The sequence below is a fragment of the Carassius auratus genome, chromosome 11, assembly GCF_003368295.1.
Source record: "Carassius auratus strain Wakin chromosome 11, ASM336829v1, whole genome shotgun sequence".
NCBI classification, from domain to species: domain Eukaryota; kingdom Metazoa; phylum Chordata; class Actinopteri; order Cypriniformes; family Cyprinidae; genus Carassius; species Carassius auratus.
In genome coordinates, this window is record NC_039253.1 from 17,328,932 (window position 1) to 17,355,677 (window position 26,746).

The 26,746-nt window shown below is 36.8% G+C and overlaps 2 protein-coding genes across 2 annotated transcripts in view; one reads left to right on the forward strand and one right to left on the reverse strand.

Annotated features, from left to right (window-relative positions):
• Positions 1-6,858, forward strand: part of LOC113111235 (MAP kinase-activated protein kinase 2) — a 29,949-nt gene extending 23,091 nt beyond the window's left edge. The window contains exons 3-10 of the mRNA XM_026275830.1: positions 3,007-3,071; positions 3,180-3,259; positions 3,339-3,465; positions 3,552-3,627; positions 3,758-3,882; positions 4,009-4,094; positions 4,691-4,771; positions 4,894-6,858. Of these exons, the coding sequence (XP_026131615.1) occupies positions 3,007-3,071; positions 3,180-3,259; positions 3,339-3,465; positions 3,552-3,627; positions 3,758-3,882; positions 4,009-4,094; positions 4,691-4,771; positions 4,894-5,028 (775 nt within the window). The 3' untranslated portion in view covers positions 5,029-6,858. The remainder of the gene's footprint in view (positions 1-3,006; positions 3,072-3,179; positions 3,260-3,338; positions 3,466-3,551; positions 3,628-3,757; positions 3,883-4,008; positions 4,095-4,690; positions 4,772-4,893) is intronic.
• A 12,641-nt stretch (positions 6,859-19,499) lies between these two features.
• On the reverse strand, positions 19,500-21,498 carry LOC113111236 (interleukin-10). The gene is made up of 5 exons (XM_026275831.1): positions 21,231-21,498; positions 21,036-21,092; positions 20,637-20,792; positions 20,197-20,259; positions 19,500-20,079 (listed from the first exon to the last, which is right to left on the reverse strand). The coding sequence occupies exons 1-5, from the start codon at positions 21,396-21,398 to the stop codon at positions 19,984-19,986; spliced, it is 540 nt and encodes a 179-aa protein (XP_026131616.1). The 5' UTR covers positions 21,399-21,498; the 3' UTR covers positions 19,500-19,983.
• Positions 21,499-26,746: the final 5,248 nt, after the last annotated feature.

Genomic DNA, 26,746 nt, shown 5'->3' on the forward strand with positions numbered 1-26,746 from the left:
GTGAGGATCAGAAATCACACACATCTTTGTTCCATTTCTTTGATTTGATCGTTCTCTTGGTCTCACGTATGCGCTGACTCACACATTTTCTTCACCGCCTGTTTTGTAGGAAGTCAGAAACTGTGTTTGTCACCACTGTTGTTTACCAGCAGATGTGAGCTTATGTGAATTTTTAGGTTTTTAGGTTTATTTCCTTTTTGTTTTTAACTGTTTTACTCAGAGATTATGCACATAGGGATAGACCTGGATGATATACTAGATTTTAATGAGATGTTTAATGACAACTTATTGAAAGGTTTGATGACCTGATGTGTTTTAGCATGTTAACTGTCAGCCTTTTTAATTCCTTTCTGAGATGTTCTCTCTTAAAGGGATAGTTCACCCAGAATTCTCTCATGAATTACTCACCCGCCATCGTTCCAGTCACGTAAGACCTCTATTCGTCTTTCGGTACAAAAATTAAAATATTTTTAATTTAATCCTAGAGCTTTCTGACCCTGCAGTCTTTATTTTAGTTTTCTTCCTGCACAAAAAGTATTCTTATAGCTTCATAAAATCACGGTTGTCACATGGACTGTTTTAATTCTATCCTAACTACCTTTCTGGGCCTAGTAACATTTCAGTTAAATTGCTGTCTATCAGTTTTCATCAAAAATATCCTTGTTAAAAATAATTTGTTTTCCGACGATGAACGAAGGTCTTACGGGTTTGGAATGACATGGGGATGAGTAATTAATGACAGAATCTAACTAACTTTCTGTGTGAATATCCATTTAAAGTGGATATTCTCTACTGTCAAGATGGATTTTCAATCAAACTTCTTTAATAAATGGTGCTACGTGAGAAAACTGTGGAAAAAGGGCTGTGGTGTTCCCTTTTGCCTGAAACCTTAACACCGATAATGCACTTTTGATTTTGAAAAGCCTCTCTGTCTATCCATCTGTCTGTGGGCAGGAATACAAAAATGCAGAAATTTGATCTGTAATTTTTTACAAAAGCCCCGAAGTGGTCAGAAGTCTGCCGGATGTCCCTTGTATGTAAATTCACTGCCAGTCAACAATGACACTGACTTTCAATGTTGTGACAACTGACAGTTTGGAGTTATGAAAGGTTACTGATCTTTTAGTGGAACTCATTTTTTGGAAGGTCAACAAGATGCATAGTGTGGATTTTGATTACACCCTTGTGTTCTCCAGAAATTTTGAGTTTGCAAAGTGTCTTAATCTAAATGACTAATGAACAGAAGAGACAACTCTGTTTCTTCTTGACCTCTCTTTCCTGTACATTTCCACATTTCTGCACAATTAGAGCAGTTTTGACTCTTTGCATTTCATAGATGCTCTTTGTTTGATAGGTGCAAAAATAAATCCATACATTTCTTTGATTCTGCTTTACAGTTCATTGTTTCCTATTAAGCACAATATTGTTTCATGGATGATGTAAGATTTCATGCATCTTTTTGATGTAGGAGACTCATAGGGAAGTGTAGAGTTTCTTTAGAAACCGTTGATTCTGTTTGTAGGAAGGAAATGTGTGTGAGAAGCTTCTAGATATGAGTTATCTTGTGGTGTCAGTGGCTCATTGGGGTATCATTAACATCTTATAGATTCATCTATATGTAATTGCTGATAGTCATAATGCAAATATTAAAATAAGCTGGCTGAAGGTCTATCATAGATTGCAGAAGATCATGAATAGGTTACAAGAAATCAGGCCAGCCACATCCAGCTACTCATCACGTAGGAAACAAAATCTACAGGTCATCAAAACTGAGTGTGCAGCAGGTGATGGAAATGGAAAATGCCAGAACTGATGTTCAGCTTCAAATATGGCTTTTCTAAGAAAATTTACACACAGAAATGATGGTGCAACCCAACCCTTTAGTGGGGCTTTGGTGTTTTGTACCATAAATCACATGCTTTTGAAATTTCAGCGCATAAGCTTAACACTTTTTTTTTTTTTTTTGGCACATTCAGCTGTATGTTGACTGGATGGGACACAAAGCGTCTTGAGGTTTAGTTAAACCGAAAGCATTAAAACGTGATGTGGTTGTTCAAAGCCCCCGTCTCATAGGCTTTCTCAGTCAAACTCTTACTGTGTTTTCTTCTTTTGTCAGTCCTTTGATGATTTCACCTGAAACTTGCTGCACTTCTACATTAGCTGTGGAAATGAAACTTGTCTTGCACGCTGTGGCCCATAGTGGAGATGCATGATTCTTCACATTTACATAGAAGTACACGGTTATCAGCAGTTTGCACTCTCTTTCACGAATTATCATGCTTTATCATTACAGTAGCGGATGTGCTAGAAGCAAACCAAGTAGATCAAGTGCTTTTCAAGTCTAGTTATCAAAGTCATAACCATGCAGTCTTACCCAGATCCCTTTTTTTTTTTTTTAAAACCTCATCCACCCCACCCCCATCTCTGATGAGAGACAGATAGTCTTTCTAAGCCCACTAACCCAGTTTCTCGCAACTGGCAAGTTTTCAAGAAATGTTGCTCACACGACTTGCACACCAAGCAGTGGTTTGCTATAATCGGAAATGATAACCACAATGATTACATGGGACAAAGGTGAAAAGAATCCCCCCTTGATGTGTGTGTGGTTAAGTTGTATGCATTTGAACAAAGTCATTATTTGTGACTTTAAGCACGTATACGTTTGAACTATCAATGCTTTTAGAGGAAACCGCAATAGCTTCCTGACGCCATTTTTATTTCAAATCTACTGTTGCATATTTAGCTGAATGTGTGGGTTCATATAATAATAATAATAATAATAATAATAGTAGTAGTAGAAATAGTAGTAGTAGTAGTAGTAGTAAATGGAAAATATAGTAAATATATCTTGCACTTTTCGTTTACTTATGTTTTAATATAATTACATAATAGCCTAATATCTTTGTTGGTTTTTTTTTTTTTGTTTTAAATAATCTTTTTTCTCCACTAATATGAAGTTACTTCAGATATTTTAATATGTCAGTTGATTTTTGCTTTATTTTGTAGCATGGATGGTGGTGAGCTGTTCAGTCGGATTCAGGACCGAGGGGACCAGGCATTCACTGAGAGAGGTAACGGCATTGTCTACTCTCTTATAAAGTATATATAAACATGTTTAAGAATGCCAAAATAATAAATAGACCTGTTTACCATAATACCTTATTTAATATTTTTTTCAGAGGCTTCTGATATCATGAAGAGTATAGGAGAGGCCATTCAGTATTTACATGCAATAAACATTGCACACCGAGACGTCAAGGTAATATTCTTACAACGACGATATGATTTTTGCCTTCATGGTTTTCTTAACTGAATATGCCTGTAAATTCACTTTGCAGCCAGAGAACCTCTTATATACCTCTAAAAGACCCAACGCCCTTCTTAAACTGACAGACTTCGGCTTTGCAAAAGAGACAACCTCACACAATTCTCTGGCCACCCCTTGCTATACTCCTTATTATGTTGGTAAGAATATCAGAATGATCAATATTTAGGTGTCAGGATGGCCATTTGATCCCATTTTTAAGTATTTTCATCTTTTCATGTTATAGCCCCAGAGGTTCTTGGTCCAGAAAAGTATGACAAGTCCTGTGACATGTGGTCTTTGGGTGTCATCATGTATATTCTGTAAGTGAGTCTTTCATGTTGTGCATATGCCATTTTTCTCTGTCTAGACCTCTATTTAAATGGGTTTGCTACTCTTGAGATTGTAAAGTGTGTCTGATATAGCTCAACTCTCACTTCATTCAACTTCCAGGCTCTGTGGTTATCCACCTTTCTATTCCAACCATGGATTGGCTATATCCCCTGGTATGAAAAAACGAATCCGCATGGGGCAATATGAGTTTCCAAATCCTGAATGGTCGGACGTTTCAGAGGAAGGTATCTGTCAAGTTCTGTTTTATGAAACCAATTTAAGAAACCGTTCTTAGAATGCTGTTATCTTCAACTCGTTTGTTTCTAAGAATGATTATAGATTTGAGTGACTCACCTTTCCTATTTTTGTAGCCAAGCAGCTCATCAGAACATTACTGAAAACTGAGCCGACACAAAGGATGACCATCACAGAGTTTATGAACAACCCCTGGATCAATGTGAGTTGTTTTCACAGAGTTGATTCTGGGTTGATCTAGACCAGGGGTTTTCAAACTTTTTTTTTGTCAGCCGAACCCCTTTGACCTAAATTATGTGCTTGAAGTACCCATTGAGATTTTAAATATTTCAATTATTTAATTGCACATTTGTATGTTTAACTTGAAAACAAACAAACATGTATTTATCACTTTTAAAGTTTAAGTTGTTTTTACATAGCAATTGTTATTATTACACAAATTATAAAAAAATCATAATCCTTCATTCACAATTTTTTTTATACAGGGTTTCCCAAAAGGATAATTATTTTTTATACATTTAAGATTTTACATTTACATCACATTTGTATTAACCTATATTATTTCTTTGCAAAAAAAATCTAATTATTATAATTTTTTTTTTTTTTTTTTTTTATTCATTCATTAATGGTATTAACTTGTAGGCATACCAAGCCAACTCATGAACCCCCTGTAATAACCACACAAACCACCAGGGGTTTGAGAACTTCACTTTGGGAAACCCTGATCTAGACAAATGGCTTTCTTTTGTGCTTTTATATATGGGTTACTATGTTCTATGGTTATTTATGTGGCTATAGCAATCAATGGAGGTGCCACAGACGCCCCTACACACCAGCCGTGTTTTGAAAGAAGAGAAAGACACATGGGAGGAAGTCAAGGTGAGGCCTCCCACAACATAAAAAAAGTCATTTCAGAACGTCTCCTGCAAGCTTTTTGCAGTCAGTGCACCTCAGATCCATATCTTCTTTCTGTTTAATGCTATTATGTCTCTGTTCTACAGGAAGAAATGACTAGTGCCTTGGCAACAATGAGAGTCGACTATGAGCAGGTCAAAATCAAGAGGATTGAAGACTCTTCCAATCCACTGCTGATGAAGAGGAGAAAGAAAACCAACAATACAGCTGCTGAAAACTAGACGCCCGCTTGCTAAGGACACATTCACTCTGTTGCACATGCGCATACATTTTACACCCATACATCAGGTTAAAAGTTTGAATTAAGGAAGCAATAACTCCACAAAAAAGTGAAAGCAAGTTTTTTTTTTTTTTTTTTTTTTTTAATCACTCAATATCTTTAACTAACCACTTTGCTACCAAAAGAAAGGATCTGCACCATTATGACACAAGACGTCCAGTTATTTGCTCCAGTGTTCCCAAGTACTGTTCTTCACAGGGTGTTTAGTGGGGTAATCAGAATGCTAAGTTAGATACCATTAGCATTTTATTTTTCCATTTCCTTTTTATTTTAATCCAAAGCCATTAGTAAATGAGTTCATGAGTTATACTTAACACCGTTTTAATGCTAGCTTTCCTGTTTGTTCTTCATTATATTTGTCATTTATTTCTGCACTTGAATGCTTTTACAGTAAAAGACCGTACTGGTGTCCAGAGGAAAATGTATTTTTGAAAAGACTCTGAATGTAGAGGCACTCTGTTCTTTACTGTGGAAATGTATGTGAGTATTGTTCAGGGTCACGTCAAGTAAAATACAAGATCTTTGTTTGAGCTTTAGATCCTAACCCTAACCCTGGTCTTAAGATTGAGAGCAAAACCTCATATTGCCCTGCTTTCACATTGGTTTTGGATTAGGTTTACCATGGGAAGCCAATCCAACGCATTGTTTCGGCCCTCTGCTTGCTGAATGATACTCTTTACACATCTTTTTTGATTTGCCTTGAATCGATTCTATGCATATTTGTTTCCAACTAGCTTTTCCCTCAGAGATTTGTAAAGAATGGTAACCCATGCTCTGGCATTTCATTTTACATATACCTGCTAAAAAAAACATTAGATATATTCTGCTGCTTTTTAATCCACCACCTTGAACCGCAAGACCTGCTTGTATTCTAAGTATATAATGAATGAATTATGAAATGGATTCTTTGTGATGGTTCTACATGCGTTAGCAGTTGACTGTATTCTTATGCCAGTGCATTTTTTTTGTTTGTGTTGTGTTTTCTATACATACCATGCAGTAAGTGTTTGAATGTACCTGTTGAGAGCAGTTTATAGGTACCAGGTGTTTGATAAAGGAACAAAGAAATGCCCCCTTTGACCTAAGGCCTTGTGTTCTGAAAATGTTTAAGGGAAATTGGGAATACTCATCCAGCAGACGGATTTTTGGCTGCACTGATTGACATATGCTGAAAGGTTGAATTTTGTTTTATTTTTCTATATAGTTTTTTAAAGCTTCATATTTGTTGTGTGATTGATCCTCTTTTTAAGGAAGTGATTTAATGCTCACAGAGTTGAACATGCAATGTCAGTATACTCCCAAGCCGCAGATATCGGCTAAATGATTTCAGTGCAGTTTCTGCTGTTTCTTTGATATTACCCCTTTGTGGGATCTTTTCCATGCATTATACATATATTTCTCGAAGCAAAGATTACAATATTCACCAAGTTGGAAAACCAATTAGAAATCCCACAGAATTTTATACTAACGGGGGAAGGCAGATGCTAGTTAGTATTTAACTGCTGTACTTATTTCTTGGTCCGCTACAACTTTGGATTAAAACGCCTAAAACCCAATTTTCTGTGTCTTATTTAAACTTGTACAATTATGTTAAGACCACCATTTTTAGTATGAACAATTTCAGACCTGTGTTTGTGGAATGTGTTAATTTTCTCACACTGACTTGTCAAATACCTCTCTTTCACTTTCTGAAATTGGTGATACGTGTATATAATGTAATTCAGTTCTCTTCGTCTCAAACCAAGTAATAAAATGCAGCTTTATCATGAGATCTAATTTTCTTTTTATTCTTAACTAATTACACCTTTCTCATACAGTTAACCTTTCCCGCCCATGTTAATATAACAAAATGAGATGTACTAATAAGCTCTGTAGTTGATGGAAAACGACTACAAAGAAAAACCAGAGTGCAAGAGAAAATGAAAAGGCAATAGATGTACTCCGTTTTGTTTATGAACCGAGATGGGCACAATTACACCAAAAAATATTTAGTTACAAATACAAGCTCATCAAATGTATTTAATTAAAATACAACAAACCTGGTGTGAGAAATGTATTTAATGAAATTGCAAGTAATTTGTCCTTTGTAAACGCAAACAATATCAAGCTATCAAGCGCAAGAGGTAGTGCCATTACATTAAAATACATGTATAAGAGAAAAGTGTTTTCCCCTCTTGACATCTTATAACATATTTATAAACAACATATTGTTTAACCATAACACTTTGCAAGGCAAGTTCATTTATATAGCACATTTTGTACACAATGCTAATTCAAAGTGCTTTACATAAAGTAAATAATCATTAAAAAAAACTATAATCACTAAAATAAATGTAAAGATGATTTAAAAATGTATTCAAAATTATTATAATACGGTTAAAAAAGAAAATGATCATACATTAAATACAGTGCAGTCAGTTCAGACATTGCACAGTGCTAAACAAAAGAGATGAGTTTTGACTTTAGATTTGAATGTGACTAATGTTTTTTAGCAGATCTGATCTCTTCTGGAAGCTGATTCCAACTGCGGGCAGCTGTTTTGTGTGAACCCTTGATATTTTAACTGACTCGATCCTAATGATCTGAGTGGTCTGTTAGGTTTATATTCAGCAAGCATATCTGCAAAGTTTTTAGGTCCTAGGCCATTGAGTGATTTTTAAACAAGTAAAAGTACTTTAAAATCAATCCTAAATGTAACCGGACTGGTGTGACGTGTTCAGATTTTCTGGTTATGGTCAGAATTCTGGCAGCAGTGTTCTGGATGAACTGCAGTTGCCCAATAGTTGTCTTGGGAAGGCAGATGAGGAGACCATTACAATTGTCCAATCTGGTGGTGATAAAGGCATGAATAAGTTTCTTCAAGTCTTGACTGGAAACGAAGCATCTAGTTCTTACACTGTATTTGAGATGATAGTATGCTGATTTAGTTACTGCTTTGACATGACTGCTAAAACTAAGGTCCGTCTCTAGAATCACACCAAGATTCTTGACTTGATTTTTAGTTGTTTGACCCCTAGAGTCAAGTTATCCATTCACCTTGAGAACTTCATCTTTGTTTCCAAATCCACCCACATTCATTGATGCTTCAGATCTGTTTTCAAGATGTATAGGGGGTGGTAGAATACCAGTGTTTGCAAGCCTTGTCATAGCTGAATCTGGGGTAGAGGACGCCACTGTAGCAATATAAGAAACTTGTGACAATCTGATGTCTTTTTTCCCTTTGGGTCTCGCTCCCTGTTTGTGCCTTCGATTAGTGTGTCGATCAGTTTTGGCTTGTTCCTCTACACTTGGTATATAACTGTTGTGATTCACTAGATTAATGCCACTCACCGGCTGTGAAGTGGTCCATGATGACAGTCTGCTGAGTGTTCTACCTGTTTTGTAAATCCAGCAAGTAACTTTGTTTTTTAAGAACCACAATCCTTTGTAGAAGTTTGCGGCAGTTCATTTTATCTGTCCGTTCTCTGGAATGTAAGCTGCTGGCAGTGGGAGGCCAAAGTTCCTGTTTTTGTACCTGTTTTCCTGCATTCACTTTTCAATAATCTCTGCATAATCCCAGCGTTCCATCCGGTTTGGGAACAAGATGGGAACAAGACACAGAGAACTCCAGGGACTAGAACTAGGCTTGGCTAGACCATTCTCCAACAAGTAACTCACCTCCTGATGCATAACAGTTCTCTTAACTGCATTCAATAAGCATGCTGCTTAGGCTGCAAATGCCTAAAATAAGAATTCAGGTCTTTTAATATCTCAGAATTTTCTAACCTCACACTCTGCTGACAAAAGGACCACACCATCCCCGCCAGCATCCGAAATCTCAGAAGACTGCTTCAACTCCGCAACTATGGCAACAGAAGAAACAGCGGGCCTTCCAAAAGAGGATGATATCTTCTTTGTTATGACTGGAGCTGATCCATGCTAGTTGCTGAGGAAATACATCAACTTTGCACTATGGATCGCTTTTCAAAATGGGCGAAGCGAAGTCCAGCCCCGTGATCATCACATGTGGTTTCCGCAAGCCCGCCGGATGCTCCTTTGAAAATGTTTGATGAAAATGCTTGAGACGCGGTGAGTAATTGCGAGTGAATGCAGCACCTCTTTAAAAAGTTATACTTAATATATTAATATACAAAATGCACAAAAACTTTTGTTAAGAGATGTGTTTACTCACATCAAATGTGCTCTGGGATGGCTCCATCATCAGGTCTTGACTGCTCAGCTGAACTGGAAGCAATCTTCATCAGCTTCTATCTAGAGTTTGCGTATTTCCAAACACAGATTTAGTTCAGCATGATCACAGAATTCAATGATGAAATGTCTTTTTTGTCACAATCTGTATTGTCAAAAGTGTATATATAAATAAAGATGACTTGACTTGATGTGCTTGGGCTTTCTCTTGTGCCTCGTACTGCAAGTGGGCTAAGCAGACTTTCAGTTGCGTGTCCTCTCTGGAACCAGAGGAAACTGGTGAGCCCAGAGACTGAGGAGCAATGTAACCCAGGCATAAACTTCCACAAGTCTCATCCCCAGCATTTGACAGGGGAAGAAAATTGAACTCACACAAGATCTGCAACACTTTACTCTTTATTTCTGCCTTGCAATTCTGTTTATTCACGACAATCTGATAGTGGTCCGCTATCAGCAATAGATCTTGCCTCCTACACAAATTAATCTGTTCAGACTGGTAATAAAGTTCTGCAAACTAAAGACATCCATAATGCAGAACAAACAGACAAGCAACCAGGGATGGGCAGTACTATTTTGCATTTTCTATTTAAATACATTTAATCTTTAGTATTTTTGTAATTTCAAAATACATAAAATACTTTTTGCCAATCAACCTGTTTATAAGACTACTGATTTCTTGTATCAGCAAGTATCCAAAAATAATACAAATTAAAAATTACTAAGATTAAATGTATTTAAATACAAAATACATCTGACTTTTCCCAAAGGTATTTAAATACAAAATACAAAATAATATTTAAATACTGCCCATCTCTGTAGGTAATCAGCAGTCTAATAAGGAGGATGATACCTTATGCGTTTTGAAAATTAAAAAATACTCATATTAAATGTTTTAATGCAAAATACATTAGATTTTTTTTTTCAAAGGTATTTTCAATACAAAATAGTATTTTGTATTTGAAATACATGTATTTAAAATACTGCCCATCCCTTCAAACAACACAATACCTCTCTGCATGAATATGCCAATAATGCATTAAATAATGCCCATTGTCACAAACACACATTTTCACAATTTCAGGGATCTGATGTTCCCGGACGAGCCCCCATAAAATGTTATGACTTTTGGTTCTGGATCTAAAGATATAAGTAAGTAATGTAAGAGTTAACATTTAAATTTGTAAATAATTTTTATACAATACTGCAAAAAACAGTGGGATTTATTATACAAACTTAAAGAGTTCAATAATAAAGAATTAAAGAAAAAATAAAAAGCAATATATATATATATGCATATTACAAAAGGCATAATAGCATAGCAATGGTTGTAACGTTAAACACACTGTAATTGTCACCAGGACAACAAACATCAACAAAGCTACCAACAAGGAACAGAAAGGCAAACAAAGTATGTGCGCAAGACACAGAGCGTTCACCCTGGTTTCCTTTTAAACTGTAGCGGGAGATCTTGATTGGCACCGTGGGCAGGACGTCACACAGGTTTATAATGATTGGCATCTGCTCAGACGAATGACAAACCAAAGGGGTGAGCCTAAGAGATTAACAGAGAATGGGAGGGTGAGAGCAAAACATATAGGCACATCCATAACAATGATATACTTAATGACATGGATTACTTGATGTCTTTCTTACAGTTCTGGACCTTGAGTAAGTTGCATGACTGACTGTAGAGGAACAGAAATCTGTCAGATTTCATAAAAAATATCCAAATGTATGTTACAAAAATAAACAAAGGTTTTAGAATAGTGGAATGACATGAGGGTGAGCAATTGACAACTGATTTTTTTAACCTGGATGTCATATGATTCACTGTATATAGCCAAAAGCTATGATAGGCTATACTTGGCAGTGCTTTTAACAGAGGTGAAGAAAGATCTTTTGTCATGAGCCGGGTTTGACTCTAGTGTTCTTTTCTATTTCATGAAGTGCTGTCCTAGACTTAGCTGTTCATGATCACAATCTGCTCTCACGACTGCACTTTTTCCCTCTTTACGCTGATTTACCTCTCTATTTTTCTCAGCATGTTACAAGGCTTTTGCCAGATTATTATGCTTAGCTGCCAGTCTCTTGGCTACTCTATTGCATCTATTGTGAGATGTAGTCAAGTCCAGTCTAGCCTTGCCCAGTCGTGTCCGATCATGTGACTTACCTGGATCTCTGCCCAGTCTCCAAGTAACCTGTTGCCAGCTGTTTGTTCTCCTCCGGATGCTGTCCTCCGGCCTGTACAGCCTGAGAGGTAGTCGCACCTCGCCCAGCAGCAAGTTAAGTCTACCTCTGTGTTCCAGTTCTTCTGTGTTATTGTCCAGTTCTGTGACTGGCGGATACGGCCAGTGAACGGCAGACTGCCTGAGTTTATTTTTGTGAACAATAAACCCTCTTATTGACTTGCCTTTGCCTCTGGGTCCTTTTGTCGTGACAGAATAATCTGGCCAAAGAATGAACCCAGTGAAGGAAACTCCAATTCGTTCAGTGGTGGAGCTGCAGGGGCACCATGAGGAGGAACTCACCGCCGTAAGGCATGCCGTGGAGAGCCTGTCAACCAATGACAGTTAACCTGCACCCTGACCCTAACGTTATTCTTCAGAACCATGGATTAACTCTCATTGCTGTTCTGGACAGCCCACAGATTGCCGAGCCTTTTTGACACAGTGGGAGGTGTTTTTTACCTCTAACAAACAACATGTGTCGAGGAACGCTCCAGGGTAGCTTTTAGTGCTCTCTCTCCTGACTGGGCAGGCTTTTGACTGGGGAACGGGAGCCTGAGAGATTGCCGCGAGCAATTTTCTTTCTTTAAGTAGGAGATGATAAAGGTGTTTGACCGATTCGTTTATGGACTTGAGGCATCTCGACAACTAGCAACACTTCACCAGGGTAGGCAGTCTGTAATTTTGTCAAATAAATACACGTTAAATAGTATTGTTTTTTATTATCTGAGCTTTTTTGTTTGTTTGTTTGTTTAAAAAAATGACAAATAACAAAATATGTACATAGTAATTAAATATGTATTTCAAATGCATTTAATAAAAATATGTCCCATCTCTATTTATGAAGAATTAGAAACAGTTCTTTACTCAGAAAGGGTATCACAGTGAGTTAGTGAGTTTCCTAATAAATGTAGTTTTAATATATTTTTCTGTTTGGGGAAGCACCTAGCATGCACGGTACTGAGTGATGGCTTTTTTTTTGCATTATGTGACTAAGTAGAGTCTACAGCAAGACCAGCATATTGAAAGCATCACTCAAGATGTTGTCTCCTATATTTTACAACCCAGATTCAGAAGAAGTAGATTGTATTAGTTAAACCACATTTCTCGTAGATACGATAGATAAATACGCCTACATTATTTTAATTTTATTTTATTTATTTATTTATTTTTGAAATATTACTAATCTTTCTCACTCAAAATTTAAAGGGATATTTTGTAACCTATTTTAGGTAAAAAATAGGAAAATTAACACTTTTTTATAAAAAAAAATTAGAAGTGAACATTAACAAGTGTTAAACCAGTGAAGAGAAGTATACAGTTTTTTTTTTTTTTTTCTCAGCGGATGCATTTTCTTATTTTGTTTGTTTTTATATAAAAGTATTAGAACATTATTGTCATGTTTAAGTAATCGTCATTATTTTCTTGTTGTTTTCAGAGATGTTAATGTTTTATTCTTGTGTCCTGTTCTATAAACATTGCAACATTTCAAGTTAATGTACAGCCCCAAAAAGATAGCTTTTAGCTTAGCATTTGGGCCAAGTTGTTGCTGCCTAATTTACTTTACAAATTTTTCATGAGTCTTCAAAGTGTCATCTATCTAAATTTTGCAACACAAATGTGCCTTATGTCAAAATGAGAACCACTGTAATGTTGAATGGTCAAGGTCATGGCATGAATGCCTCCCACTATGATTCTGTGACAGTCATTTTGGATAAACTTTAAAAGTACTCATCCCACGCTTGGAAAATTATATAAACCTGTGAGGCACTACTCTTCAATGGTTCATGTCTTTTTTAACTAACCGTAAGATCTGTAAGATGCTATATAAATTACCCTTAGGCTTTAGGATATTTTTCTCTCCTTTAAACCAAATGATAAAAATGCACTAGGAACTCCGTATACATGCATTCAGGAACTCAAGTCATGGCTTACAAAAAAATGTTTGACTCTAAATGAAGGCAAAATGAAGTAATTCTGTTCGGACCTAGTGGCTCTTTTAATGCCTGTAAGGGTTAGGGTTATGTTTGAATGTAACTTTGGTTCCTTAACTCAATGGGTTACTCCATGTGCAAACAATTTAGGTTTTTGGTTTGATTCTGGTCTAAAGCTCGACAAAAAGTTCCTGTAAATGGAGTAGTTAAAGTGTGTTTTTTTCAATCTTCGTTACCTTGCTAAAGTTAAAACTTTGTTATCAACAAGGAACTTCAAAAAAGTAATTCATGCACTTGTTTATTCCCATTGAGACTATTGTAATTCATATATTATGGAATTAACTGCTCATCCATGGAGTGTTTACAACTGGTCCAAAATGCAGCAGCCAGGCTTTTTACAAGAACACGTAAATACCTGCACATCTCTCCTATCTTGAGCTCTCTCCAGTGGTTGCCTGTAAAGTTCAGGGTTGAATCTAAAATTTTTAATCACTTAATAATCTTGCGCCAGTCTACCTCACTGTGTTGCATTCACAGACATCAGCGAGAACACAATTAGGTCGGGGAATTTATAAATGTTATCCATCCCTAGGTCCAGACTGAAACATTGTGGTGACCGAGCTTTTGTAATCTCACTGTTGCCATTCAAACAGCACCTTCTTTGTCTGTTTTAAATCAGTGCTTAAATCTTATTTATATATTATTTAAAAAATTTTGTGTACTGTTTGTTTTCTGTGTATTTTATATTATTATCTATGTAAAGCACTTTGGTCAACCCTTGGTTGTTTTAAAATGTGCTTTATAAATAAATGAAAGAAGAAGAAGAAAAAAAAGCCCATTTGGTTTTTAGCTAGCTGAGTCATGCCATTGTATAAGAAATTATTCATCTTCATGTTTTTAGTATACCACACCTAAAGGGAAATCACCCTTCAAGATTTATACTCCCACATCACCCCCTATTCACCCCCTAAACGGAGGCTGAAAATTGACAGTAAAAAAAAAAAAACATTGATAAAGGCTTAGTTTCAGAAATAAGAAAGTCATACAAGGTTTGACAGGTTAACTGGCTATGTATCCATTTTCACCCTAATACCATTAGTTGAGTCTTTGAAAACAATATTAAAAGGCAAAATCTTTTCATAACCAATGCATGCCATTTCAGCAATACACTAGGGGTTTGCAAACGTAGTACAGCTTCTTTGTAAGCCTTTCTTATCCAGATGGACATTTCCAGAAGGTTTCATTAATCTCTTTGCAGACCTTTGAGATTTATCTCACCAATCCAGTTTGGCAGCTGTGGATGATTATGGCTGTGTTTTCCTTTCAGTATATAAAATAGCTTCAATATATTAAAACTTTTAAAGGGGTCTTTAAGGGTGAGCTGAAAAAACTAAATTCAAATAGATGTGGTTGATAGTGTTGATCATTATCAGATGGGCAAAGCGCATTTGAAACCATTTTGTATTAAATGTAGTTTCATTGTTGGTAAACAAACTCAAAGTGTTTTTATGTCAAACATTTTTATAGGCATATGGCCAATGGAAAGGAAATGACTGCCAGCATGCCAAACAGAAACTTAAGCAAGAGCATGTCACTCTTTCAGAATTAAAAGTATTGGTAAAAATACATGATACAACATTTGTATTTCAGTGGATGTATACTGTGGTGTTTTTATAGAAAAAAAAACCTGTTTAAGTCCACCTTGTATCTTCCTTGTTCCATGTAGTTACGTGGTAAATACAACATTTGTAGGCTGTAAAATAAAGTGCTTCTTAGTTCCCCCCTTGTTCCATGTAGTTACAGGGTAAGTGGCTAACACATTGCTCTCAAATAATTGTTTATACAGTAGGTCATACATATACAGTACAGACCAAAAGTTTGGAAAAATCTTCTCATTCAAAGAGTTTTCTTTATTTTCATGACTATGAAAATTGTAGAGTCACACTGAAGGCATCAAGGGCTATTTGACCAAGAAAGGAGAGTGATGGGGTGCTGCGCCAGATGACCTGGCCTCCACAGTCACCGGACCTGAACCCAATCGAGATGGTTTAGGGGTGAGCTGGACCGCAGACAGAAGGCAAAAGGGCCAACAAGTGCTAAGCATCTCTCGGGAACTCCTGCAAGACTGTTGGAAGACCATTTCAGAAGCTCATCAAGAGAATGCCAAGAGTGTGCAAAGCAGTAATCAAAGCAAAAGGTGGCTACTTGGAAGAACCTAGAATATGACATATTTTCAGTTGTTTCACACTTTTTTGTTATGTATATAATTCCATACATAATTCCACATGTGTTAATTCATAGTTTTGATGCCTTCAGTGTGAATCTACAATTTTCATAGTCATGAAAATAAAGAAAACTCTTTGAATGAGAAGGTATCAGTTGCCCACATCATAATTCTGTTTGGTGGGGTTGAGTTTACAGGAATAAAAGGCACAAGGATATAATGTAGGTGGGTTACCATGTCGTTGAGAGAAGAACTGCCCCAATGCCAGTGGTGGATGCGTCCACTTCCAAAGTGAACTCTAGTTCTGGTTCGGGATGGTACAAGATAGGTGTGGTTGTAAATCTCTCCTTGAGGTTTTGAAAGGCTGAACAGGCTGCTGAGGACCATTTGAGGTGTTGACTACCCTTCTTAATCATAGAAGTCATGGGAGTTGCCACTGTGTTGAAGTTACAAATGAATCTCAGATAGAAGTTGGCGAATCCTAGAAAGTGTTGCAGTTCTTTTAAGGTGGCAGGTAGAGACCAGTTGACAATGGCTCGTACCTTCTTGCTGTCCATGGCTACCCATCCCGAACTTATCACGTACCGAAGGAATGATACTGTTTCCTGGTGAACCTCACACTTTTCAGCTTTGGCATAAAGCTGGTGGTTGATGAGACATTGTAAGACTGCCTTGACCTACTTGACATTATCCTTGTAAGAATCTGAGTAAATTAAGATGTCATCAATGTAAACAATGACCCAGCGATTTAACATGGCTCTGAACACGTCATTGATGAAGGCCTGGAACACTGAGGGACTGTTGGCAAGCCCGAATGGCATAACAAGATACTCAAGATACAGCATTCAGCCATCTAGTGCTGCCACTGCCAAATGAGATACACAGGGGACAAGAGGAATATTGTGAGTCTTTGCAAAACTAGCGTCAATGAAATTTCCTGCAGCCCCTGAGTCAATCAAGCCATAGCCTCAGTGATCTGCCCATTAATCTTTAAGGGGACTGAAATCTCTAAAGCAGTGGAAGAACTGAGAATCGAACTCACCATAGAAGCCTTGCGAGGTGGACAAGTGGGGCAGGAAGCTCTCATGTGTCCAGATAATCCGCAGTATAAGCACAGATTCTGGTGAATGTGTCTCTCTCTTCTCTCTGCTGAGATGAGTAAAGCCGATCTACATGGATTCTGTCAGGAAGTGGCGATGAAGTGCCGACTGGAGCTGAAGACAGCCTAGTCTGTCGATGAGATTGAAGGAGGTTGTCAATCTCAAATGGCTAGATTAATTAATTGATTTAAGGATTCCTCTTGTCTTGACAGACTAATTCAGACTGCAGTTCCATGCTCAGACCTCTGCGGAAGTGTAGTTTGAGAGGATCCATATAAGATTGTTGATAGGTCATACATACTATGTAACATTAGAACATTAGTTTCAAAATACTTACAGTGGAAATCATAAGTATTTATTTACTGATTGATTTTCTTTATAATATTTTCCTCTTATACCTACACTGAGATACTGAATACTATATTTACAAAATAAGTTACAGTGTAAATTCTGTTTAATTACACAGTACATTGCAGCTTGTAGCCAAAACTAAAGCGTTAACAGAGTATTTGTTCATTTATTTACAATGGACCCCTTAAACTTGCACTAAATTGTCTAGATCAATACAGTGACAAATTTTCTAGGAATTTTGCTTTATTTTTTGCTTTTCTGTTGAGTGTCAAATCGCTCAATTTCTCTGAATATACTGAGTTTGAACTATGATTTAAGAGCACTTAACACTCTATGCTAAAGTAGCAGTTCTAAGAATTTTTAATGTGTAATGATGTTTCAAACCTGAACTGAACTGTGAACTTTGTTAACTGTCACAGATAGGATATGGGTATGCTGCATGTATGGGCTTGAAATGCACACAGAGTGCTAAGGCTTACAGGAAGCTAGTCTCGCATAGTCAGACCTTCAGACTTGACAGCAACATTTAGCCAGCGGTCTAACATGAAGTCTTTTGTGACTCAAACTCCTTCGTGAATCAGTGGCAGCAAGATGTGGCATGACCATCCTCAACAACCTGGTAAGATCACACTGTGGTTTGGTGGCTGCTTGTTGCGGAAATGAAGCAGCTTCGGTTTTCCTCTTACGGATAGTCAACATAGCCTTGTGCAGAATGAAAAGCTAAATCACACATTCACCCATTTTCATTAGTTTATGGTAAATGGTTCAGAAGCATCAGTTTGAGGATAGCAAGAGTTGAGAAAAACGTAGATATGCTCAATTGCACATCCTGGATTTGCACCTGTCTGCTTCCGACCATGATAGTAGTGCAAGGTGGTGCAAGAACTGACCCACTGAGTTCATTAGCAGTATCCAGTTCCCATTTTACATCCTAAAGTTTGTATTCTCAGTTTTACTGTGTATATATTGGCTGTTCAATGTCAGTGAACACTTTCTGTCACATCATATCAGTTGAAAATGACTTTGGTAGTTCAAATTCAACTGAACATTTGTCTTTAATTTTTAATTGCTTAATTTGTCCAATTTAACTCTTTATTTTTATTTGTCATCCATGTTAATCAAACCATAAAAGAGAGAAAATCTCTCACTGATCTTGACTAAACCACTTTTGTAATTTTAATAAGAGGAAATATATTATTAAATTTTCTCAATGAAGATATGCAATGATTTTATAAATTAGATTTCTTTATTCAATGTACGTATAGCATTTCTTAATTATTTGTTAATCATCATCTTTTTTAATCATTGACTGTATTTGTCTTCAGCAATCATGATTTTTTTTTTTTTTTTTTGGTCTAGTTTTTTTTTTTTTTTTTTTTTGTGATGTTGGCATTGGTGACAAGTTATGACATTTCTATGGTATCAAACATTTTGATAACATAAAGAATAACTATACTGTGATAAATATTTTTACCATGAAATAAAATGACACATACCGTGATATGAGATTTTGGTCATATATCCCACCCCATCTCCATACATTGTGTAGCAATGTTGTGCATATTGTTGTGCATGGAGAGCAGGACAGCTTTCATCTAAGTTTGAAGGCATCTAAATTCTTGTGATGTGCATTTAGTTGATGGAAAAAATAAAAACAAAACTTTAACAAATCTGTATCTGAGAAATATGCATTGCAGTCGCCACATATTTCTCTAAATCTGTTCTGCATCAGAAGTCCTGATGTTTTGGTGCTTTGGAAGCCTGTATGTGACTAGTTTCATTAACAGTTACCTTTATGGAGAAACCCTGCAAGGTTTCATGCACAGCCTATGATTGTTTGCTGTTGATAGATGCACAAGTTTATGACTCTTTGCTCTATTATTTTGCAAAAGCTTTCAATTTCAACTGCTATACCAACCAGCTAACCACCCAAGGCCTTGCTTAGTGTTCTGTCACAACTGAAACTAGCGTCTTGTTCCCATACTGTTTTGCTTACTCAGTAGATCACGCCACAGCTGCAGGTTTAAAGTTCCACAACCTATGTTAGCTGTTACATAGTTAATCTCATTAGGGTGAGATATGCATTGCTGCAATTACAGTAAAGGGTTGACTGCTAAGCTGCTGGTAACTGCTCTATTTAGGTCAGTTTTGAGGTTAGCACAGTCATGTTTTAACCCTAACCAGCTCACTTTTACACACCCTTTAAATTATAGTGTGAAATGATAAGCCACATGAGCACTGTCTTAATGATTTGTCCTTTTAGAGTGTAGATTTGGTTACATTTATGCTCAAGGCTCGACATATAGTGTAGGAAGTAAACAGAAGACCAGTATGAACTCATGTCAACACGAGGAAGACAAATAACCACATTAACCCAAAAAGGAAATGTCTGTTGCATTACTGAGTTGCAATAATTTATTGATGACACATTAATGTAACAAATTAAATACAAGCATCAGAAATAAGTAAACAATACAGTGAAAAAAACTAAATAAATAAAGTTCACAAGACATAAATAGCAGTATTTACACAATAGATTCAAGTTATTTGAGCAAGTTGGCAAAATGCAACTAGTTTTTTTAAATAAGCCTCATTTAAGTCAATGTGACTTAAACAACATCTTATGGTTTTAGTTGAACCTAAAACATTGCCATTGTGACATCCAGAAACTGAAGGGGAAGGGGAAGGCATTCCAGTGCATCATAAAGTAGTGTGATGGAATGATGACGTGCAAGCGTTTAATATAAATTAAAGGGTGAAGTCCATTTGTGCCATATCCTACAGTATGTGATTGATCTGCCCATCGTTCCTTTTCAGATTATTCAGACTTGACTCAAGTCATGATGGCACCATCTAATCCACAGTGACACCCTATTAGTGCTTGACTCTCTTTGATGCCAAATACTGCTCGATGTACTTAAAGAGCATATCAAGCTCTCCCATGGCTTTAATAACACCTTTTCCATTCATCTAAAGAGAAAGAGATTTTGTCAACCTTTGGAATAACTTAATAATTGAAAAAATGAGTAGAAAATATTTTTGATTGTGTAATAAGTTACTCTTATTAGCATTAAGTTGCTTACTTACCTCTTCATATGTGTTCTTTATGCTGGCGAACTCAAAGGGATTTTGGCAAGAAAAGTAATTCTTCTGTAACATACAGAGATATGTGTTATTTCATGTAGTTTGCAATGTTAAAGACACCTTCTTTGCCTCACCATATCATTGCACAACAAGTAGGCTACTAGGTATTTTGGTCGATTTGCAATAGCTCTTGCCAATAAAAAGCCACATAGGCTTTCTACATATGTGCACTATTTCGACATCCTAAAGATGCCTGAAGTACGTTTTTCAAAAAATAACGGTCACCATCATAACATTACACATCCTAACTTTAGCAAGATATATTTAATCAGTTCCCTGCTTAAAAAAAACGCCAGCCTAAACTAGTTTGTTGCTCTTGCAGATTGTGAAAGTAATGTATCATCCTTTAAACTTATATGTTAATGATTAAAAGACAGACTTACACATTTCAGTATATCCCGCTTGAGATCCTTAAATATATTTCCTATGGAGTTGATTGGTGTTTTTGAGTGCAAGTGGTCCTTCTGGACAGCTGTTGGCAGAATGGTGTCCAAGTAGAAGCGCAGAATCTCATTCATGACATGACAACCATAAGGACTCTGTGGATCATATATGAGATTTCTCCTGTTATGAGCAGTTTCAGACACCCACGGTTATCACACTTCACCACTGCTGTAGCAATGTGCGGATGAAAGATGTTAGGCGGGATTTTAGTCTGGTTAGTACACGTCTTGCACAAAACCTTTGGTTTCAGTATGATTACTTCTGATGTTGCTAACTTTTACATTTTAGTAATTGTTGCTATACTACTGTGGAAGTAAATTAATAAGTTTAGTACTTACGTTGATGTGCTGTTGCACGTTTTCATCGAGTAATGGTGCCAAGTCATCATTGGACTCCTGAGTAGAACAAATGTAAACAAAATCCTTTTAGAGAGAACCTCAAACCTCAATATTGCAATAAAAAAAGCAGTAATAACTTGCAGCTAAGACTTAACTCAGTTTATTTGAGCTGGAAATCAGTCTAAATATACTTACATAAAACTTCTGTATTTCTCTGTATGCAGAACGGAGCTCCTTCAGTCTCATTGGAAAGCCCTCCACAAATGAGCAACACTCAGACTTGCAGTTGACTCTTCTACACTGAGCACTGTCAGAAAGCAGAAACATAACCAGAGCAGAAAGGATGACTCCAGTGAAAACCATTCTTAAATCCTGTTTCTTTCTTCTTGATTTTTTTTCTTGATATTCAGCCCTCAAAAAAGGAGATGTAAAGAAAAGCTTTGGGGTGCCTTTATTTTATACCCCAGAAATCCCAGGGTTGGTGGGGGGGTGGGTGGGTGTTGACTTACTGGCATTTACTGTTGACTTAGACTATGTCATCAGCTTGTGCACAAACCATTTTTTTTTTTGTTTGGAACAAAGATATATATATATATATATATATATATATATATATATATATATATATATATATATATATATATAGATAGGAAAATTTTACTGTTTAATTCAAGCTGATATCATCAATAAAATTTGTTTATTTTCTAGAAGCTGTTTTCTATCTATCTATCTATCTATCTATCTATCTATCTATCTATCTATCTATCTATCTATCTATCTATCTATCTATCTATCTATCTATCTATCTATCTATTTTCTATCTATCTATTTAAATAATAGTAATAGTAATTAAAATAAACAATTTTGTCGTCCTTATATGATTTAATCTTATCCATTTGTTTGCCGGTTCCGGGAATCTCTCAGTTTCTCAGACAGAAGCACTGAACTAGTAGACGTCTCATCTCTGGCATTTATTTTTACGCAGATGGTGGAAGCCATGTATGCGCATCAATCGACCTCTCACAGGTAAGCGTAAAATCACACATACAGAGATGACTGTAAGGGGTCCAGTGTGGTTTTCTGGGTGACAATTAACTCCTAGGTATTCTAAACCACAGAGACCTTTTGCATTTACCCTGGCCCATTGATTCTAAAATAATGCACGCCAGACTCCTGAAACTCAATTTAAATTTTGGGCCTCAACTACTACAACTACTGGGGAAAGAAATACTCCTCTCGGGTACAGTATTATTTTTGTTTGTTTGTGTTAAACTAAATTGAGCAATACACATTAATTAAGTAGCGTGAGTTATCCAGATTAACTGACTTAAAAAAACACTCATTAATTACTTAACAAAGCTGTAAATAAAAAAAGAAATAAATATTCTTCCTATTTTTCCAATTTATTGCATGTAGGCATGTAAAAATAACACATTACGGCACTTTTTAAATGTCTAAATCTAAATCAAGCTGGCTTAGAAAATGTTTAAAATAAAAATGTTATTCTATATTTAGGTCAAGCTTCTTCTTTCCTTATGATTTCATGAAATTAAGTGTCACTTAAAGCACGTAGACTTATGTCACCAAATGACAACTCACTTTTTCTGCTTCTGCATATTCTACGGTTCACAACAGACTGGTCATATTAAGCTGAAAATTTTGCAACACCCACAGTCAGTGAAACTACAGTACATGTTGCACAACCAGCGAAACTACATTTAGTGAATTAATTCCGAAAGAGAAGTGTTATACAATGGATTGAAAATCAACCAAATATAAGGATACATATGCATTTTATTCAACCCAAATCAGCTATATGCTATCTCAAGGCCAATTATGAGTCTCAGATGTTTTTTGGGGATTAATTTTGATATGCCCCTATACTTTTCAGACAGTTGACTCAGTTAATGCAATGCTGAAAGATGTTTCTTCACATCCCTTGAATTCTCTGAATTTTATTTTGGTGCAGGTTATTACAAGAATCAAGTGTGTGTTATGGAATTTCATTAGCTGTCATTAACTGAGTAATGTAAACATGAATGAGCTAACCTGTTCCATTACTATTACGCTAAGCATTGTTGGCTGCTTTTAGTCTGAGGACTAGCGGAGTAAGCCAAACCCATGATGCAAAACTGGTGGTTTTCTTCTCTGCAGAGTGGTTTAGGTAAGATCTACATGAGACTCACTGACAGGCACAGATTACTGACGGCGTCGATTAGTACGTAATGGAGGGCCTTTGGATAAAAACACAAAGGAATTTACAATGTGCTCCCGAACGCATTTGAGCAGCAAAACATTCATCCCGTGGAAAGCCTGAAACCGAGAGAGATTTGATCATCCTCCTCTTATAATAATTGATTGTATGTGTGCATGTGTGTGTGGGAGAGATAGAGATTTTGACTAATGAAGCATGTGTGTGTGGGAGAGAGATTTTGACTGACTGATAAGGGTATTGTCAGTCCAATGACCGTTTACCAGTAGAATTTTTGACTTCAGTGATTCATCACTGTACCACTCCTGTATCTAGAATATCACAGTTCTGAGACAGCATATTATGACTTATTCAGATGATCAGTATATACAGCTATTCAGCTGGCCTGTTTTGATCGTTTGTAACTGGTTTATGCTTTAGCTAAATCATTTTTTTTAAAAACTGTCTAAATACAGCTCTAATACAAAGAAGAAGAAGAAGAAGAAAACGGAGAGTAATAATGGTGCTATAATGCTTTGTTTACCTATAGGAGAAGATATATTATTAAAGGGATGGTTCACCCAAAAAGGAAAAAATTTCATTATTTATACACCATATTGTTCCTAATATTTTTATTCTGTGAAACATAAAATAATTTGAATAATATATATTTATTTTTATTATTATTTTAAATTTGGGTTACTTTTGCCACTATTCTATTATTTTTACGAGTCGGCTGCCTCCCCCTTAATTATCATCGTCACCCCGTCCCTTAATCGCCGCCCTTCGCCAGGCTCCTGACAGGGGTGGGTGTGTGAGAGAGGGGGCGTTGTAAGAGCCAGGGATGGGGGCGTGTAATGGGGCACACCTGCCGCAAATGGAGCCCCATCACCGCCGCTGTTTAAATGGCGAGCTCGCCTCTCCTCGAGAGACCCGTTTCGTCCACCGTGCATGCACACTGGTGTCCTGTTGGGTCCAGGAAGAGTGCGTAGAGGGAATACTGCGCCGCCTGATGAGACGTGAGCTGCCGGACCCGCGGTCCAGACGAGAACCGCATCCGTTACAGGGCCGACGAACCAGGATGCCGGGCCGTCTTGTCCATAGACAGTAAAATAAATGGACACAGCGACCCCATTGGAACTCAGACAAGTGAAGGCCATTTTTAGCGTTTTTTAGCACTTCCGTTTCTGACACGCAGACTCAAACGAAGCTTGACGACGTCAGCAACCTGTCTGACAGATGTAAATCTTCTAAGTGGCTGTGCGTGCAAACTGCCATCGTTAATCTTGCAGAGACGGCGAGCTTGAGCGGGGAGTTCTTTGTCGTGAGTGAGCAGGAGTAAGTATTCTGATTAATTATTTTGTATAGTATTTTAAAATGTAACGCCAGTACGCCATATTAAGTTAATTTCCTGCGAGCTTCTCCTCCTGTCTGTACGGTAATGCGACAGAGAGTCGAGTGGTTATGACGCAATCGTTAGCCTATTTTTTACAAAAACTGTTTATACTTGGCCATAATGTAACATAGAAGGTAATGGAGCCCTTTATACATTGTCGTGTATCTTTAGAAATAAATAATGGACAAACGGAGTCTTTAAACGCCTCAGATTTAAAGTTATTCGCTGTCAAATAGACGGCAAAAAGAATGGGAGTCAATGGGAATGCTAACGCAAGTGAAGTTCTGCTAAAAGATGGCAGCCCCCACCCGACTTCAACTTCCGGTCGAGTTCCTTGCGCCTGAGGTCTTGTCCCTACAAGCGCCGCGGCCAGCGAGCATGATGTAGCCGCTGGAAGAAGTCGCAGCCCCTCGCGCCCTGGACCAAAGAGGGTAGCGCGTGCGGCCGCCGGACTCCGCCCCTTACCTGGATCCTTCCTTCCTGAACCTCTCGAACGAATCAAGCTACACTCAGTGGACACCAGTTTCCTGTTTCTATTGGACACGCTTCCCTTTTGGACACTTTGTTCTTTATTTTTATTTTTATTTTTGGCCTGACGCCACCCCACGGTGTGTCGTTTGCTCCCCCAACCCCCCCCCCCCCCCAAGCGACAATGTATATCTTTGTCTGATCAAACAGTTGACGATAGTCATTGACTTCTGTAGTATTTTCCCCCATACTAAGGAAGTCAACGTTTTCTCATACAGGTTTTTGAACAACATCGGAGGAAAAAAAGCAGGAGCTTTGAGAGGAAAGCTAAAAAGGATGTATGAGGTAAATGAAACGCCTCACACTGAAAACATGTTATTGATACAGGTGTCTTTTCTTCCTTTTCCTTATGAATGATTCATGTGCTAAGACAGAAAATATGAAACCGCATTAAGATATGAAACTGTCTAATATAGATCAAATTCTTAGTTAGAAATCACCCATTTAAAGGGCTTCCTAATGTAGTATCTAGAGTCCTGGGCTACATTTGAACAGCTGTTATTCTCAATATACAGCGTTTCTGATCTCAACATTACTAACAGGAATCATTTTATTCTGAAATCTGAAGTACCATGATGTTAAATCTTTGCTTTCACACATATTCTACATTAATTGCATGCATTTTGAATTAAGTTAAATGCACCATATCTGTTTGATGAAGTCCCACAATTCATGGCTACGAATGTTTCTGTTAAGCAATAAGCAGTTTCGACTAAAAGCATGCCAAAACACATCGACATAGATTATAACATTAACTTGTTATATTGGGAAGTTAGAAAAGCTGTAAATTCTATATTTATCCAAATGATTTAATTGATCATATGATTGTGTATTTGAACTGATTCCACTCCCGTATTAATCAGTCATCTTGTGCCATGCATGAAAACATTCATAATTTCTGTTTCTGGGTGATTTTTATTACTCCATATATACATATCTACTTTAGTTTTATTCATTTTTTTTTAAATAGATCTGAAATGTTGCAAATACAACATTTTGATGCAAATCAAACTGCTTTTTGTTCATGAGGGTCACTGCCAGACCCTAGTTTCAGTGTCTTTAAAGGAAATCAAACAACACATCATTCTGCAGCAGTTTCAGTTTTGCAAAATTTTTTTTTCTTTAGTTTAACTGTTTAAGGTGTCAAAGCCACTGTTCTCATGAGCGTTCCGTATTGACGCATTTGAGCACTTACTACGAGGCGGCTTGTAAACCGGCACATAGATTGAAGCTATGGCTCGTGCCTTTGCGGGCACTGGTACACATATGACTGAGGTTGCATTCCAAAACAAAACAAAATCCGTCTGCTGAAGCAAATATATGCATGTTTTGCTGCATAAAATCTCCTCCCTTCCTGTCTCTTGAACACAATGTGCATGAACATCAAGAATTCTTAAATCTTAGTATGCTGAGTTGCAAGTTTGTTCTTATTTTTTTTTAGAAAACAATGCATGTTAAAATCAAGTGTTAAAACACATATAGCCATAAATATTACGTTCAAATGGTTAGGATCAGTAAGACTTGTTCAATGTTTTTGAAAGAAAAAAATAAAAATGTTATTCTCAACGTGCCAGTATTTACTTACTAAACAATTCA

Bases quoted from the DNA above. Each gene is read 5' to 3' on its own strand.
- LOC113111236 (XM_026275831.1), bottom strand. From the start codon at position 21,398: ATGGTTTTCACTGGAGTCATCCTTTCTGCTCTGGTTATGTTTCTGCTT. The intron at 21,093-21,230 runs GTAAGTATATTT...TGTTCTACTCAG, and splicing joins GAGAAATACAGAAGTTTTAT to GAGTCCAATGATGACTTGGC. The intron at 20,793-21,035 runs GTAAGTACTAAA...TATGATCCACAG, and splicing joins ACGTGCAACAGCACATCAAC to AGTCCTTATGGTTGTCATGT.